Raw genomic sequence first — 17,526 nt, 5'->3', positions numbered from 1 at the left:
ACTTGGACAGTCTAAAAGCCCTAGGTCGACTCTCCTAACTAAGAACCGATCGATGTAACTCGAAAGCTGCACCGGATCGGAGCCGCGTCTACCTGTCCAAGTCCATGCTAAATCCCCGGGTTTTTCGTTCCGAAATTTATCGACAAGATCAAACTTGTCGACAAAGTCTCGAAACGCTTTAGCATCCCGGTTCTGGTTAGTATCCCTTGTGGTATTAACCCCACGATCTAACTCGGGATCCAGGACCGCGTTCCAGTCTCCCGCTAAAACTAACCGTCGAGACGAATTCATGAAAGGCTCGATTCGCCGAAAAAAGGAAACTAGCTCAGTACGGTTATTGGGCGCATAAACCCCAATAAAACGAAATGCCACATCCTTTACGGTAACATCCAGAACGAGCAATCTTCCCTCTGGATCTGCATAAATAGGGTCACACGATGCATCAAGAGTGCGCTTAACTAGCCAGGTAACCCCCCTTGCGTGGGTATCATAATGTGCTGAGTAGAGCTGAAAGTCTCTAAGGAGCACATCCTGATAGTCACTTGGAATAAAGTGAGTCTCCTGTAGACAACATACATCCACACCAAGGCGTTGAAGGTCGCGTGCAACTCGAAGTTTACGAGAGGCGTCCCTCAACCCTCGGACATTTAAACTAGCTAATCTTAAAGAAGCCATCCTGAGCTACTTAGGGTTGGGAATCCTGATCAAACATAGACGGTGTCAAGACACCGACAGCTGTCCCCATGGATCCAGTGGTCATCTCAGTGGTGATTGACCCGTCAGGGGACAAACCACCGATGTCAAGAGGAAAGGTTAGTTTAATGGCCCTATACAATGATGGATGCATTTTGATAGGGACCCGTCCAATACATGATTCTTTCATTTTTTGTATGTCGTTATCATTGAAAAAAACGGCTGGAGGAAACAAATTAAAAGCGCTATTTGCTTCCTCCATCATTGTCCACACTCCACTGGCCTCTGCTCTGGGCCTTACTACAGTCAATAATCTTGGGGCTTTGGGGAAGTTTTCGGGGTTAGTGGTATCCTTTTTCTTTATATTTTTTAAGGCTAGCAAATTTTTATATTCCTTGTTCTTGTGTGCCTTCATCACAGTTTCTCTTTCGGTTGAGATTTGACAAACTGCTTTGCCTGTAAAAAAAAGGGGAGATTTTTTTTTTCGGGATTCTCTCTCGGAAGAGGGGCTCCTTTGCCTTTTTTTATCTGTCGGAGTGGGAGGGGGCATATCTGTTTTCATGGGAGAAGGGGGAGGAGTGCTTTGAGGCGTGTTAGCAGGAGTGCAGAAGGGGGAAGGTCTCGGGCTTCTCTTTTTGGGAGGAGCGCCTAGAGAGGTCATATTTTTCCCTCTAGTCGGGGGTGTAGAAACTATTGGGGCTGGAATTTTTGGGGGAGAACGTTTTTCTTTTGGGTTAGGTTTCTCCGGGAACAGGGACTCTGGGAAGGGAACGTGTATTTTTTCTTTTCGTTTTTCATCGAGAGATTCTTTTAATTTTAGCAGTTCTTTATATTTATTCCCTCCGGGGTCTTTGCTCGAACGTATTTCAACTTTTTGTTCCTTTGTTAAGGATTTTGCATAGGTTGGTGATGCTGCTTTTCTGATTGGTACGGTTTTCCATTCACCTTTCTCTGGTGATGCAGCTTCGGTGTTATAAACTGCTTCGATCTCGTCAGTTGATAGACTGGGAGGATTAGTTTTATCTGTCGGTTCTGGTATTTTAAATCCAGGTTGTGCGCCCGGCTCTAAATGTGGTAATACCCGATTTTTTGGGTTTCTCGACGTTGTTTGCTTCTTGGGGCACGTATACGTTAAGTGCCCCACTTCTCCGCATATCCAGCAAGCCGGACGCCTTCCTGCCACTACTATAGGTAGTTTCTCCTCCTGTGCCTCGATGTAGTATGGTATCTTATAGTATGCCTCCTTATTCAGCAAAATATCAAACGACCAGACACCATTGTACTGGTCGACGTTTACTCCAGAGATGTCTCCGTATTGCAGTAAATACGCCGCCAAATATTCCCCTGGTATTACACCTGGGACTTCGAATATGGAAATGGTTGTCCGTCTCCGTCCCAGGTATTCCATCCTCAGAATGTATTCTGGAGTGATGATTTCGTTTTTCGAGAGCTTAATGCAATCTTCTGGAGATTTAAATAAGGCTGCCCAGGTGTTGTAGCCCTTTGTCTTGGTTATCCTTTCCGCTCTCATTCCCACAGTCGCAATTAACTTTGTCACGGTGTCTTTGGTTGATCTAATCAGCTTCTTGGTTTTTCTGTCGATGACAAAAAGTGAAATTGTCTTTTTGGCAAATTCATCCATCCATAGTTGTTCCACCTTGATGCCATTCGTGGTGACATGCTCTATGCATTTCTTGGCTTCTTCAACAAACGATTCTACGTCTATTTTTACTGCTGGCGGCTTCTTCCAGACTGCATTCTCCTCTTCTTGCTTTTCCTTGACAGGTTCCGACGGCTCACAGCTGGCAGATGCCATGGCCGACGGGAAATGAGAAAAAAAAAAAAAAAAACCGCGAAGATCCGGGACTTAAAAAGGTAACAACGGGGGAAGAGAAGAAAGAGGAATAACAAATTTAACAAATATATAACAATAATAATAACAATAATAATAACAGTATCAGCGCAATGAATATCGTATACAACCAAAAGACGAAGTGATGGGGTATGATCCCACACAGTCGGACGATTCTATTTATAAACGATGCTGCTAGGAACTGACGAATCGAATTAATTCATGTTCTGCTACCAACCAATCAGAAACCAGAATTGCTTCATAAATATTAAACCTTTTCTGGAGCAATTTCACATGTTTTCTTTTTTCTTTCCCGTCTCGACACAGTAAGAATATTTTGCTCTGTGGAACTGTTCTGTCTACTGCAAACCAGTCATCTCTCAAGACTTGTTTAAAACAACGAATTATCTGAAACTTTTATGAAACTAAACATAGCTTACACTTCTAGAGATGTCATGATTTTAAAACGCTTCATCTCCAAACATTTTGTAGAAATTCCCACTGATTTAAGAAAATGAATTAAAATTTAGATTACACAAATAATAATTAACAAATAAAGTCGATTAGGAAAGAATGAAACTAAGCCATAATACAGTGTCACCAAATTTGGGGAGAAAAAGAGTAAATATTAATGAAATCCATGTTGTCTCCCCCCTTTTTTTTTTTTTGCTTTTCAAAACATTTTTATTCTTTAATAGAATTGAATACATAAAATTTCAAAATTCATTTTATCATTCTTTCTAAATTAAATATTTTACATAAATTAATTAATCCATTTTTTTTTTTAATCAGACAAATCATACTTCATCTTCTTTGCATATCTTTGAAGCATATGGTCATGCGACAGTTTCACATTTTTTTTTTTTTACTCAGTCCTTTGCATTATTATTGTGTTCTGAAAGATCTTTCAAGCTGAACCAGCTAGACAGACAAGGCAGCGTTGCATCGTACGGTATTCTTCTCCATATTCGCATATGGTTGTGTCAGTTTCATAATCCCCATCTGGTGATAACTTTTGAGCAGCCAATTCCTGTCCTATTAAGAAAATAAGACCAGCAAACTCTGGGACATTGCTGAGATGGCTTGTTCTCTGTTGGTTGAGTTATGTACCTTTGAAGTTCTAGGACGTCCACCCTCTCAAGCTTTAACTTCTTGTCCTTTAAGAAGGGATTAGTTTATTGGTAATCAGTTGAAGTGTCCCTACTCGATAATACCATTATTGCAAGAGTAGTGATTAATACAGGTGGCATATGATGGAACATAAATTTCTTCTACACCTAGAATGGACATCATTGCAGACTGGAGCGTCAATAGATTGGCAGAACAAGTCTTGGTGGACTAGACGTTTGTCATTTATTATAAAAACTTCTCTATCATGTCCATTTTCTCTTCTAAAGATAAAATGCTCAGAAATCATTCCATCTATGATATAAATCTCACCTGTCTGTTTAAATGTATGTATGTATGTTTGCATGTCTGCCTAAAACTTTCGACAGAGGCGACAGATTTTCACAAGATCAGTATCGTTTTGAAGTGCGACCCTTCAGACGACAAATATTGAAAAATTGGCTAAAAACATTAATTTCTTCACCTTCAACTGGCCACTTTTCCACAGGGAGGGGTCGCTTTTTTCGCAGATATTGTCGAAAGTCATCCCCTCTTTTCGATTGTCTAGCCTTAATTTAAACCTACATCACTTCCGGTTGGGCGATGGGCGCAACAGCAAACGTGTCACTTTTTTTTTCCATTTTCTTTTCCTCCTTCACGAGCCTGCCCCTGTCTACTACCAGTTTTTTTTTCTTTTGCGCTCGCAATTTTCTTTCTTTTTTCTTTCTTTTTTTTTTTTGCTCAACCAAAACACACCTACCTCCACTTTCTTTTCTGCCTTCGCATTACTGGTTTAAACCTGCTTGCCTACTACAATGTTTTTTTTTTTTTTTTTCTCAACATACACCTACAAACACCCGGACAACGCCGGGAACCCAGGCTAGTTATCTTTAAAACGATAAATAAAATGGCCGACACGGTTACGGTTACTGTTTCCTTTCCTATACTGTTCTAATGCAGCAACACACCCTGGACGAGTTGAGCTTTCTCTGAAAGCAGACATTTTAGGGAACATTAGTGGCATATATAATATGGTCAGAGATTATATAACGACGTTAATTTGTGCAACTTTTAGCAGGGTGATGTTGCTGTCATATATAACATCTGGTCTTCCCAACTGAGCGCCCACCTAATGATGACTAGGTTCAAGGTCACTTAATTTTGTAATCAACAAGAACTAGTATGTCAACATGATTATGCTGAACTGTTTCTTTTAGGAAAAATGTTTTAACATTGTCTTTAAACTTAGTGAATTGAAAGAAAGAATAAAAGAATGAATTGACACAATTCAACCAGAGATGAAACGTAGAGTCATGGAAAACTCCCACAAACGACTTCATCAATGTTTTGCAAATAGTGGTGAATATTTGATTCTGCTATGATTCCTAAAATCTATCAGAACACTAATTCAATGGTCGTCATTCACATTGTTATATATATGAAAGACATTTTACCGCAGACTTTCGATATTTGGGACTTCCGGTTTGCCAAAGATCTTCAGGTAAATGGCTTTCCCTGAATAAAACGTATTAATAATCTCACTCCAATGTTAATCTCTTTCTTTATACCTTTTCTAAAGGACATCAGGATCTTTACTCTCTCATAATCACATGAAACCCAGGCCTGACCGGTAATAATAAATTATTTCATCATTATAACAGTCCCAAATGCATAAGCAAAGTTTATCTCACGTGTATGAAACAACAATACTTCACGAATATTTCAAAAACAAAGTTAAGTATTCATTTGATGAAAGGATTTCCCCAAAAATATGTTATATTAACTCCACCATTAAGTGACATTGAAGGTAAATAAGATTTGAAAAAAATAAAAATCATATTAACAAAATTTAAAACAAAAATGCATTTTCACTTTTGCATTCGTTTTATCTTTTTTCACTTATGTTTATATTCAATACATCCCTGCATTGTAATCATCTTGTGTGTATATACAGATAGATAGATAGATAGATAGATAGATAGATAGATATAATTCCAGATTAATACTTTTCAGAGGTAAAATAACCAATGAAGTTTTAATGAAGTTTTATTTGCTTTACATGAGCATTAATATCACTACACATTCATGAGCATGTTTCGGTGAGCCAGTTACTAGTAACTAGAGACCTCTTCAGGTGATATTGCTTTTACAAAAGCTTAGTACGGATTATGGATAAAACTTTTGTATAAGCAATACCGCCTGAAGGAAACATGCTCATGAATATGTAGTGACATATTAATGCTTATGCAAAACAAATAAAAAGTATATATAACTATTTTATGTACCATTAGTTTTCTTTTATCAGATAGTTGTGTTTTTTTTGTTTTGTTTTTTTTTATATCCATTCAAAGTGTGAGATCTTCATACCTCACCTTGTATATTGAGAAAATCCAGGAAAGCGAAGTATGAAAGAAAGTTTATTCATCAAAGACACAAAAAGAAACCCAAAGGATTCAACAACAACAACAAAAAAAAATGAAAAAAATAAAATTGTTCTTTTGATTTATATTGAAATGACTTCCAGTGACCTAAAAATAACTTTCACGGAAATATTGTTTGAAATATTGTTTGAAATATTGTCACTTTATGCAAAGAATAGTCAGAAAAACAAAGGGGCTATAGTTTAAAAAGAAAGAATGGATATTTTTTTTTTCTTTACAAGTTTATTGAGAAAAGGTAGGGCAAGGAATGTCATTGGACATGACCAAGAAAATAAGGATCACCATTTATGCTTGAAGACAGAAAGACATAATAAGATGAATGGTAATAGTTTGTCAACCAACCAAGATAATGCATGCATTAGTTCAAATACTTACTTTTCTAGTTTCCCTAAGAGCTTGTGCTTATTTTTATATAACCTAGTTATCATTGGTCAATATAGGAAATGTGTTGTGCAGTACTTTTTCAATGGGTGTATAAAATCCTTTATGCATACTAGTTGACCGTCTTGTCATCACCACCATCATCGCTGTGGATCTAGGTTGTTTCTTTGTTTATTGGTACAAAACAAAGTATGACATTATTTGTTTAGTCCATAAAGGTTTATTCAAAGGACAGAACAGGAAACCGTTCAATTTCACATGTGTGTAAGGGAGAGAGAAGAGAAAGGTAGATCTCACTATCTTAGGCCACGCTTCACCTGCCGTCTCATAATTTTAGGGATGGCAAATAAACACGTCTTTTTTTTCTGAGTTTTTTTTTTTTTTAAGATGAGGATTGATAATTTGTATTATTTGAATTATTCAGACTAATGTTCTCATCTTGAGTGTTATTCTTACGACCGATTTAACCTCTGATCTTCTTCAAGTGTATCTTGTCAAACTCGGAAATCATTGTGTTGAACGTGGAAATATTTGAATAGAACCCTTTACTTAATCGTGCAACCTTTCATTTGAAAAGTCAAGTGTTTCAGATTTGTATTGAATTTTATTCAATCATCAAACACCAATCAAGCAAGATTCTCTGAATCTGAATTTCTGCTTAACCCATGATGACCTGGTTGAAATAATTCATTTATGTGTAAATAAATGAATATAATGGCATAAATAAAGTGGGAATTGATCCAAACATGCCTTGTATGTATTAATTCAGATTGCACATATATATATATATATATATATATATATATATATATATATATATATATATATATATTTCTGTATTCACTCCTAAACTATTATCATTATGAATTTTGAAATAGAGTTGGTAAGTGTAAGATTGGGTTATATTTAGTTTAATTTAGTTTTATTCAAAAGAAGCAAGGAGAGAGTAGAAACGTTTCATGCAAATTCAAATACCCCCAATTTTGATGAAATTTTAACCATAGGTATAAGACATCAATTAATAAATATTCTTTAAATTACACTTTCTTTGGAGTGTGGGTATAACCCCCATTTAAAAATTAAAAGATTTCCAATTTGCATTAAATTTGATTTATAATTTGTTTTTTGTTTTGTCTGATTTATTCTTTAATGTAACTGGTATTGAAATAAAAAAAACTGTTTGATTACAAAATTACAAGTCAGTAGAGTTATAGCTATGAATCTACTAGTAAATTATAATCGTGGTTAAAAGTATGAGGAATTTTTTCATTTTAAGTTTATTAAAAATCAAAATGAATAAAATTTCAACCAATAAAGTTTCTTGTTTTACACACATCCCTTTGTAAAACTGTTCTTTGCTGTAGCAGTGAACTACATTTCTATAACTGAAAAGCAGAATTGTCATTATTTCTGTCAATTAACAGTAAACAAAAGAAACTATTAATTATATTCAGAAGCATTTTATATTTTAAAAATATATACAAAACATTTTTTTTATCAAAGAATTATTTTGACCTTTGACATAATAGATGAATATATCCTCTTGATTCTATGCTTAAAAACAATAGTAAATAAAGAGATAATTTGGTTTAAATAATGAATAAAAAAGAAAATGAGATGGTAACAAATGTCATAAAAAAATTCCTGGAATCTGAACTGGTCATTTTAACTATTTCGTTAAAATGTTTACGTATTTCATTTTATAAAAATAGTATTCACAGACTCTTCTTATTTTCATTTATTTTGATACACTTATCTTTCTTTTTTTTTCTTTTTTTTGATATATTGGTTTCTTTTTGTTTTTTTATTATTTATATAAGTACAATTTAAAAAGAATAAATTACTGTATAGTTTGGTTATTAATTTACCAGCCAATTTGGTAAAATGGTAAGTTTGCTAATCAGCTAGAAAACCAGGGTTCAATCCTCAGTTAAGCCATACCAAAGACTAAAAAAAATGGTACTTTCTACCTTCCTGATAAACACTCAGCATTGTAAGGGGCGGATCAAGGGCAAGTGGAGTAATTCTGGGAATGGAGTGGCGCCCTCCTCTACATCTCGGTATAGCAGCTAATGAAAAAGTAGCCTTTGAGTCGTCGTCGACTATAGTCAGCTACTTAGCTTTGGTTATTAAATCATTAACAGAACCAAATTGTTATAAAACTGTAACTAATTTTAATATAATAACATTGTTTTAATTTCTATAAACTTATTGGATGTCAATCCTCTTGCTGAGAACTTGTGCAATAAAAAAAAAATGCTTACCAATCAAAACTACAGAACCCACTGCTACTCCTCCACCTGAAAGAATAAGAATAATAGTTTAAAAACATCGATTTACAATAAACGTTATCATTTTTAAATAATCTTCAAATTAAAAGAAAAATCATTGTTTCTCAATGTAAACATCATATAAATATGACAAACTAAATGACCTTGAAGAATTATCAATATGACAAAATAAATGACCTTGAAGAATTATCAATATGACAAAATAAATGACCTTGAAGAATTATCGACGTTTCATTGATTGAAACTATATTTATCAAATAAGCAACCTGGAAATTGAATAAGCATCAAACATATAAGTTTATCTTGTAAGAATTTAAAAGTTGGACCTAAATAGCATTTAAGATGATATATCAAATTTTAATTCTAAGTAGCGGATTTTTATTATTTTTATTGCTGTACCATTTTATTGAGACAATCATTCGAACACAGTAATGTTTGAATAAATGGTTAAGTGTTAGTTTTACTCATTTAGAACTGCTTTAAAGCTTCACCGATCACTCATTTCAAACAATTTTTACAGTTCATAGGCCACCTTCTCAGCTATATTTTGAAATAAAAATTTTCAATTTTCGTTCATTAAAACAAAAGTTATAATAAAATTTCTGGTGTTCAAAAGTCTTCAAAACAAGTAAGGAACGTGAGAAACAGTTTCTTCTGATTGGCTGTTGGTTACCATAACTTTTTCATCATCGACACCTTCCTAAATCATAGCGGAAATGTCGCTCGCATGCCATCTTATTTGGGTTATATAGAGAGAGTTAACAAAAGTGATGTTTTTTGCCATGCTAGGGCTGATAATCTTTCGCTTACAACATCGCCTGTTAATTCTGTTTCTCTCTTTTTTTGTCTGTTCTTTCCGTTTATTTACTTAATTACGTCTTTTATTTGATTTTTTTATTTAGACAATTAAAGAAGTTGGTAATATTTTTTTATGGATAGTTGACACTGCGTATGATATTCAACACAAAAAATAAAATATTATTTCAAAGCAAAGCCTGAAAAAAACATGGATTACATAGAAAAATGTAACCATGATAAGTAATATGGTTAAGATTAAACTTCAAAAAAGTAAAAGGACTAGTTGTTAAAACTGGAAAAGAAAAAGACAAGATATTCTAGTAAAAAATATAATAAATGTATAACTTAAAATATTGCAGCATTAAGAATTTTTTTTTTAAATTCAATTTAACATTATATATAAATTATTAATGCTGCAATATTTTAAGTTATAAATCAATCCTACCCAAAAGCCGGCCAGAGGCTTACTTGGCCAAAACGTGGTGAAACGACAACAACTACGGATGTCAGTGATTGCTGAGAATGCAGTTAGGAGATTCGAAGTTCCTATTCGTCGCGGTTACCACCTGACGAAGGCCAGAGAAATAGTTGGCCGAAACGTTGTGGAACAACAACTAATAAAGATGAGAATAATAGTCCGCAATAAATTTTTTTTTCTTTCTTTTTTTCTTCATAAGCTTTGGTTTCAGTTTCAATTCAAGATGATGCACCCAAGTCACATGGATATATTTTTTTTATTTTTGAAATCGCGACTTTATAATATATAAGAATCGGTAGAAAATTTACTCTATAATAATATATACAAAATCTGCATAAATTAAAATATCATATTTAAGCGTATTTTACGACCGGGCTAGGCCAGATGTTTCTGCTTGCTTAGATAAATACTTTTGCAGTTTTAACAAAAGAGCTACAATAATATCAGGGCGTTTCCATTTACACTGAACATCCACAGAATGCCGACATCAATATATTACATGTGAAAGAGTCCACTGTGGAATTTCCACAGGTCCTGCTAGTCTTTAACTAAAGCACATAAAAAAGAAAGAAAGAAGCAGTTCCTTTACAATTAAATATTTTTTTGTATAAGTTTTAAAATTGTGCAAACAAATAAAAATTAAAAACTAAAATAACTTCATTATATCCCGGACAACACCGAGTAAGAACAGCTAGTATTCAAAACCTGAAACAAAATTGATGTATTATTTGCTATTGCCTTAGTAAAATACAACTTCAGTCTGGATACTTTTTGAACACCACTAGTATTTTAAAGAAAATAGCATTTCATTAAATGTTTATTTTTATGTTGTTCAATTTAAATATTTGTTCAACTTGGATATTTTGTCTCATACTTTCTGTTTTTGTTTGTAATCATTGGAAAATTCAGCCATCCTGTTTTTCTGCTTCAGTCTAGACAGTTTGTTTTTCTACCACACCTTCTTGTCCAGAAATTTTATGTTCCGGGCGGAACGATAACAGCTTTATTTTAAAACTTTTATTGAAAGAAATCAATTCAAGTAACTTAATTAAGTAGTAGAGCTGACATCTATTCAATGTAGCCGCTTTCAGCCTCAAGCACCACCTCAGTACGGGTCCTAAACTGGGAGCATGCCTTTTTCACAAGCGCTGGTAGGAGCTTGGTGAATACTTGGCAGATGGCGGCGATCAGGCTGGCTTTGGTGTTGTGGGAGATGTTAGTGATATTCTGAATGTATGACCAAACAAAATAGTCCAGCGGGTTCAGGTCAGAGAGGAGGGCAGTAAGAGAAAGGTACAAAGTCATAGCATATTTTCTGAAGCCAAGCCTGGGTCTTTTTGGACTAATGGGACAGTGCTGAGTCTTGCTGCCACACCCAGGGGTTGCCAACAGCCACATGATTGCACCAGACGATAACCACACTCTTCAGCACATCCAGGTACACTTTGGTGTTGACTTTCAAACAGACTTCAAAGGATGTGAGGTGGCATGATGTGACTCTCACTTGAAACCACACCAAAGACCATAACCGTGGCTGGAAACTTTGTTTTTATCACCCTGGGCACATCGCTCTTATTCATGGCAATCCAGCCATGCATTTTGAGGGTGCTGGCAATGGTCCTGTTGTCATAACTTGGATCAGTGGAGAGCAGGAGTTGTACTGCAGCATATCTATGATCTTGCTCGTCTGAACATTATGTCACTTTCAGACATGATAGAAGGCTTGGGATTTGTACACAACTGCCAACTAGTAAATGGTCTGCAACAAAAAAAAGAAAATTGGTTTTCATCAAACAGAAATGGAATCATGTTGTCTTTTCTAGGATGTCAATTTTATTGTTCCACCCTGTAGATAAAAAAAAAAATTGTCAAATCTCCTGCAATTCACACTAGCTCCTCTTTTCACCCATAATTCACAACACCAACTCACAATATTTATGCTCTCTCTCTTTCTGTTGTCAAAACCTTGACTACATGTCCTCTCCTATTCGTCCTTCTTATAGCTGCTATTCCCCCTCTCATATGCAAATTAATACCACATGTATATAAAGAATCTATCTACAAACTTCAGTTTTTCTTTCCTTCTTTTTCCTGCCTCGATCATGTCACCTGACAGGCCAAACAGAGGCGCTGCCACTTGTGTAAGTAGAATCTTCTCTTATATTTTGTTACCTTGGTGATACCACTTAAGTACAGGGTGAAACTGGCGCTGATGTGATTACTAGGGCTATGACAAAAGGATATTCTTATCATTGTTTTAACTCTCTAGTATATATCCGACATAGTTAATCAACCAAGAACCACATCACTCTATATAAAAGCATATAAGATATCAACGGATACACACTCGAGAGTTAAAACAATGAAAAGAATATGCTGTTGTCCTAGCCCTAGTGATTACAAGTGATAGAGATGGATGGATTAAGTTCAAGGTACTTTTGCTATTATTAACCAAACCGCCCCCTTAAGTAAGACACTCTATCAAATCTCCAATACTAATGATTACTACAATACTATCTCATTAATTACTGTACATGCAATAAACCTCATCCCCGAGTGGCTTCCGGGCCTTGATAAGTGGTGACCTCCATGCAAAAAAAATTTTTTTTTTTTACTGCCACTAACCAAAGGAAAGGTCTATCAAGTACATGTAAGCAGTGTAATGGTGTATGAAAATGAAACTTAGACAATAAAAATTGAGGAAATGCGTTGCATGAAGAGAAATATGAGAATACTAGCAGATGTACCTGGCGTTGCCCGGTTGTAAAACATATATAATAATTATATTTTAATTCATACAGAAACTGAGGTGTGCATACGAGTATTGTTTTTTCTAAACCGTTCACATGTAAATAATAATAAAAAATACTGGAGCTGAGATCGAAACCAAAACTTTAAAACAGTGAGTCAAGATCGATAACCATTAAACCAGCTTGACACGTTCTATAAAAAGTGTTTTGAAACCTACTTATTCTTAACATAATGAATCTCATGTGACCGATTTGTGCATGTACATTCGCGAAACAGTTGACAGACATATAAATACCCAATGACTCCCACGTACCAATTTTTAAATTTTGACCCCTTAGCAGCGCTCCCCCCCCCCCCGGATGAAAACTGATTAAAAAGTTTTCCACACGTTTGGATACCCTATATGTGAAATTTCAAGTCTGTAGATTAAAAATTTGTTGAGTATATAGGTTGGGAATTGTCCACTCCCCCCTACACACATTCTCATTTTTATGGATATATAGATTATGATATGAAGTGTAATGTGATAGATTTAGATTTGATAACCTCATAGCAAGATTAAAATTGAACAGTATAGGGAGAAGTGTACAGAAAAGGAAACTTTGTTGGTTTGGTCACCTTGAAAGAATGAAAGTACTTGGATTTGTAGATGTAGAATAGTTGAATTAGCAGAGTCAGTTGGCAGTGGAAGACTAAATAAAACATAGGAGAAAATGGTAAGAGAAAGAGTGATCAATAAAAAGCTGACCAGAGATTGATTAGCTTGGAAGGAATTTCCTAGAAGCCGTCCAACACATGCTAGCATTTAAAAAACATATGCAAAACTGAATATGATTTTTATATTTTGAAGAAAATAATGTATTTTTTGCTTACGTTTATGCTGATAGATCAGTTTAGATTTTTTTTTTTTTTTTTTACGATTTTCAAGAAATTTTTTTATTTCTACTTTTGGAAATTCAACTTCACTCTGGTTATATTTTGAACACAATTTGGTTCTTGTCCAAAATTTCCCATACATTAAAAAAAAAAAAAAGGAAATAAAAATATGTATGATATAGATACCCGTGAAACAAGGAAAATATATTCCCAAAATTATGTGATTAAATCAAGTAGTTTTATTTTTATAAAGAAAATCCTCTTTAAGCGATTAATGGAAATTCATAGGCATTACAGCATAGATCTCGCAAGTTTTAATTATTGTTGAGTTATCTCTCTTTGTTTTGTTTTGCTTTTTTTATGTTTAGATTGTTTCTAAAATGTCGGACAAGAAAACGGCTCTTCGGTTACTTATAAAATTTGATTTTCTTATTTAAAAATAACTTGATCGATTTACATGAATTTTGGAATATGATATCTTTGTTTCATCACAGATATGTACACTCTACAGATTTTTCTTCATATTTTTTTTTTAATATGGCGGAATTCTGGACAATAAGCCACAATTTTTATGACCACAAGAATTGTTTGTCTATTCTACAAGAGATAATTAGGTCACATAGTTGTACATATCACTGAAGACTAAACAAAAACAATGTGTCTTTGCACTCAGTAATTTTTCAAAGAATTAATTACCGTCAACTAATTGCCTGTGATATCAATCTATGCATCGTAGGTAAACAATACAAGTCATCATTTTAAGAAGAATCATTATCATTCCATGCATTATTCAAATAACTCATGAACAAGTATTTTACGCCGTTTTTCAAATGCTTGCAAATAAAAAACAGACGAAAAAACAAATTTAGATGTGATATGTCCATACGTCCAGTATCACAAAAAAAAAACATCATCATCACAAACATTAATTAATGAGAAACGAATTACCTCCTTTTATCAGTAAAAAATCATTAAATCCATTTCCTCTCCAAATATTTAAAAAAAAAAAAAAAAAAAAAAAATGGCTATCTGTTTACGGTTTCAAATTAGCTACTTTATTTTATAATTAAAAAAAATGTCATATTGAGAGGAGACTGCAAGTTGTTTTTATATTTTCTTTTTAAAATTAAAAAAAAATGTGCAAGTGAATTAACTTGACATCTGTTCCTTTATAATTTATATAAAAAATTATTCAGAAAAAAAAAATGTGTTGTGTGTTGAATTTTCATTGAAAAAAAATCTAAAATGTTTCAAATCAATTCTTTTAAGCTTTTAAAGGATAAAAAAGAATTTGCTAAAAGTTGTTTTAAATTCATTGTTATTTGTTTCATTTTATTTTTTATTAATTTTATGTGTTTTAAAAATTTTCAACTACCATGGAATTTCCGTGGGTTCTGCTAGTTTATGCTAATCTCCAAAGCCACCATCCGACCATGTATGGAATATTGCTGCCATATCTGAGCCGATGTATCAAAAATTAATCTCTCTCTATTGGACAGAGTTCAAAAAAGAATCTCAAATCTAATAATTCCTGTGCTGTCAACAAAGTTCCAACCCCTGTCCCATCACCACAATATTGAATCCCTGTGCTTGTTTTACAAGTACTTTAATGGAATGTGCTCGGTCTGATAAACTTCGCCCCAAAAATTATAATACATAGCAAAAAATTATATTACATAGCAAAAAACAAAAAAGCTTTTGGTAAACAAACGTTGATTAGATGTTAAATAAGTTGGCAGTTTGTCTTTCTTTCTCTGGTTTTGATTAATTATTCTTAGGCTATTCTAGATGGAATAATACAAAACTTTGCTAGGAATTATCCCCCATGAAGATTGTTCAAATAGAAGTCATATTTATGCATTGAAATATTTTACTATAATGGAGATTGGAGATTATCTGTCTGTCTGTCACCAAAGCTACATCACTATCGATCTATATATTTAGGTGGAAATATGTTTCTTCAAGTATATTTCACTTTTTTATTCATACCAATCCTTTAATTTATGAAGTTCGATGACAAAATCGATCTATCGATTTTTATATATCCATATATAGGAAAAGAATGAAGAAATAAAGATTAAAGTTACATAAGAACTTTATTACGTTATCATATCAATAAAATTAAAACCGGATAAAGTAAAGGAAATGGGGAAAAAGGGGGAGGAAATCTCTTTAGGCCATGGCATTTCAATGTTAAATGCTTCTCATCAGATGAGGAGAAAAAAAACGGCATTTTACAAAAATATTTGCAAAATAGGTAATAAAAATAGAAAAGTTAAAACGGGGGGGGGGGAGACAATATGAAGGAGAAGGGAATTGAAAGCATGAGAAAATTTTCAAAGGCTTCTCCTTATCTTTTCCTTTTGATCGGGTAGAGCTTTTTCTATCAGGATAGGTTTGTCTTTTTGTTGAAAATTTAATTCAAATTAACTTTATCTGTACATATATTTTCTTGGAAAAAGATTTCTGCCCCCAACAGAAAAATATTCAACAAAATATTTCACCAGAAAATTATTTTACCAAAAACTGTTGATTAATATTAACCTTTAAAAAGGAAGCTTCTAGAATTAAAAAAATATTTTATTTACACTAAAAATGACCTTGTGCCACATTTTGCTTTTGTGGAGAATAAATAAATACCTATATATATATATATATATATATATATATATATATATAGATATATATATAGATAGATAGATAGATAAACGAAGATAGTAAAACAATTAAAAGACGCAGCATATATGATGGGTGGCGATCACCTACTAAGAGACCTAGTATAGAATTCAACAAAATATGGAAAGCAGGTTGATGAGAAAGTTCTTGCGGTTTTTAACTTTTAAATACAGATGGATATATCTCGGCTCAAACAAAAATTTATCAATCGAAATAAACATCAGAATCAACATACAAAACAAGTGCAGTTATGATAGTAACATAAAAATCTTGCATTCCGGTGGCGATATCGTTTAAGCTTTTGAAGCATTTCTCAAGTTGTTGAGATGCTTGAAAAAATGGTAGTTGGTAGGTGAGAGGTCTGGAGAGTATGGCGGATGAGGCAGAGTTTCGTAGCCCAATTCGTTCAACTTCTGCAGGGTTGGTATAGCAATGTGCAGTCAGGCATTGTCGTGGAGGAAAATTAGGCCTTTCTGTTGACTAATGCTGGGTATTGTTGTCGAAGTTTCTGATGCATTTCATCCATCTGTTGACAGTACTTTTCCGTCGTGATGGTTTCACCTGCATTCAAAAAACTAGTGGATGAGACCGGTCACAAACCGCCAAACATGACCTTCTTTTGGTGCAACTTTGGCTTCAGGAAATGTGGTAAAGCTTCTACAACATCCAACCACAGAGCTGAAGATCGCCGGTTATCATAAAGAACCCACTTTTCATCACAACCCAGTCAAGAAACGGGTTGTTCTTGTTGCGTAAAAGAAAGAAAGATGACACTTCATAACAGCATTGTTTTTGGTTGTCGTTCAATTTGTGAGGCACCCATTTATCAAGGTTTTTGTCTTTCCAATCTCAAATTATTGGAAATCGTCGTATACATTACGTCTAATTCAGAAGCAAATTCTTGAACAGTTGAGCATGGATTGGTTTCGACTAAGGCTCTTAATTGATCATTGTTAACATCCGAAGGCTGACCACAAAATTTCTTAAACCACCATTTTTCTGTGCGTTCAGTAGTAGTTCCTGGGCCAAACACTTCGTTGATATCACGAGGTGTTTCTGCAGATTTTTGGCCTAGCTTGAGTTGAAATAAGAAAATTGTGGGAATTTGCTTTTTTTCCGTCTTGTATTCAATGTTCCGAAAAGAAGACATAATTGTTTTAAAACGATTGTAATTTAAATGAT

The 17,526-nt window shown here is 33.9% G+C and overlaps 1 protein-coding gene across 3 annotated transcripts in view; it reads right to left on the bottom strand.

Annotated features, from left to right (window-relative positions):
* LOC145293291 (elongator complex protein 4-like) overlaps positions 1 to 17,526 on the bottom strand; it is a 328,271-nt gene that overhangs the window by 120,347 nt on the left and 190,398 nt on the right. For all 3 annotated transcript variants that reach the window (XM_080139896.1, XM_080139898.1, XM_080139897.1), the window contains exon 2: positions 8,739 to 8,774. In XM_080139896.1, the coding sequence (XP_079996022.1) occupies positions 8,739 to 8,774 (36 nt within the window). The remainder of the gene's footprint in view (positions 1 to 8,738; positions 8,775 to 17,526) is intronic.

Source organism: Euprymna scolopes, chromosome 14 (genome assembly GCF_053919585.1).
Source record: "Euprymna scolopes isolate OS-2025 chromosome 14, ASM5391958v1, whole genome shotgun sequence".
Taxonomy (NCBI): domain Eukaryota; kingdom Metazoa; phylum Mollusca; class Cephalopoda; order Sepiida; family Sepiolidae; genus Euprymna; species Euprymna scolopes.
The sequence above is the reverse complement of the archived record's forward strand: the minus strand, read 5'-3'. Positions and strand labels throughout refer to the sequence as shown.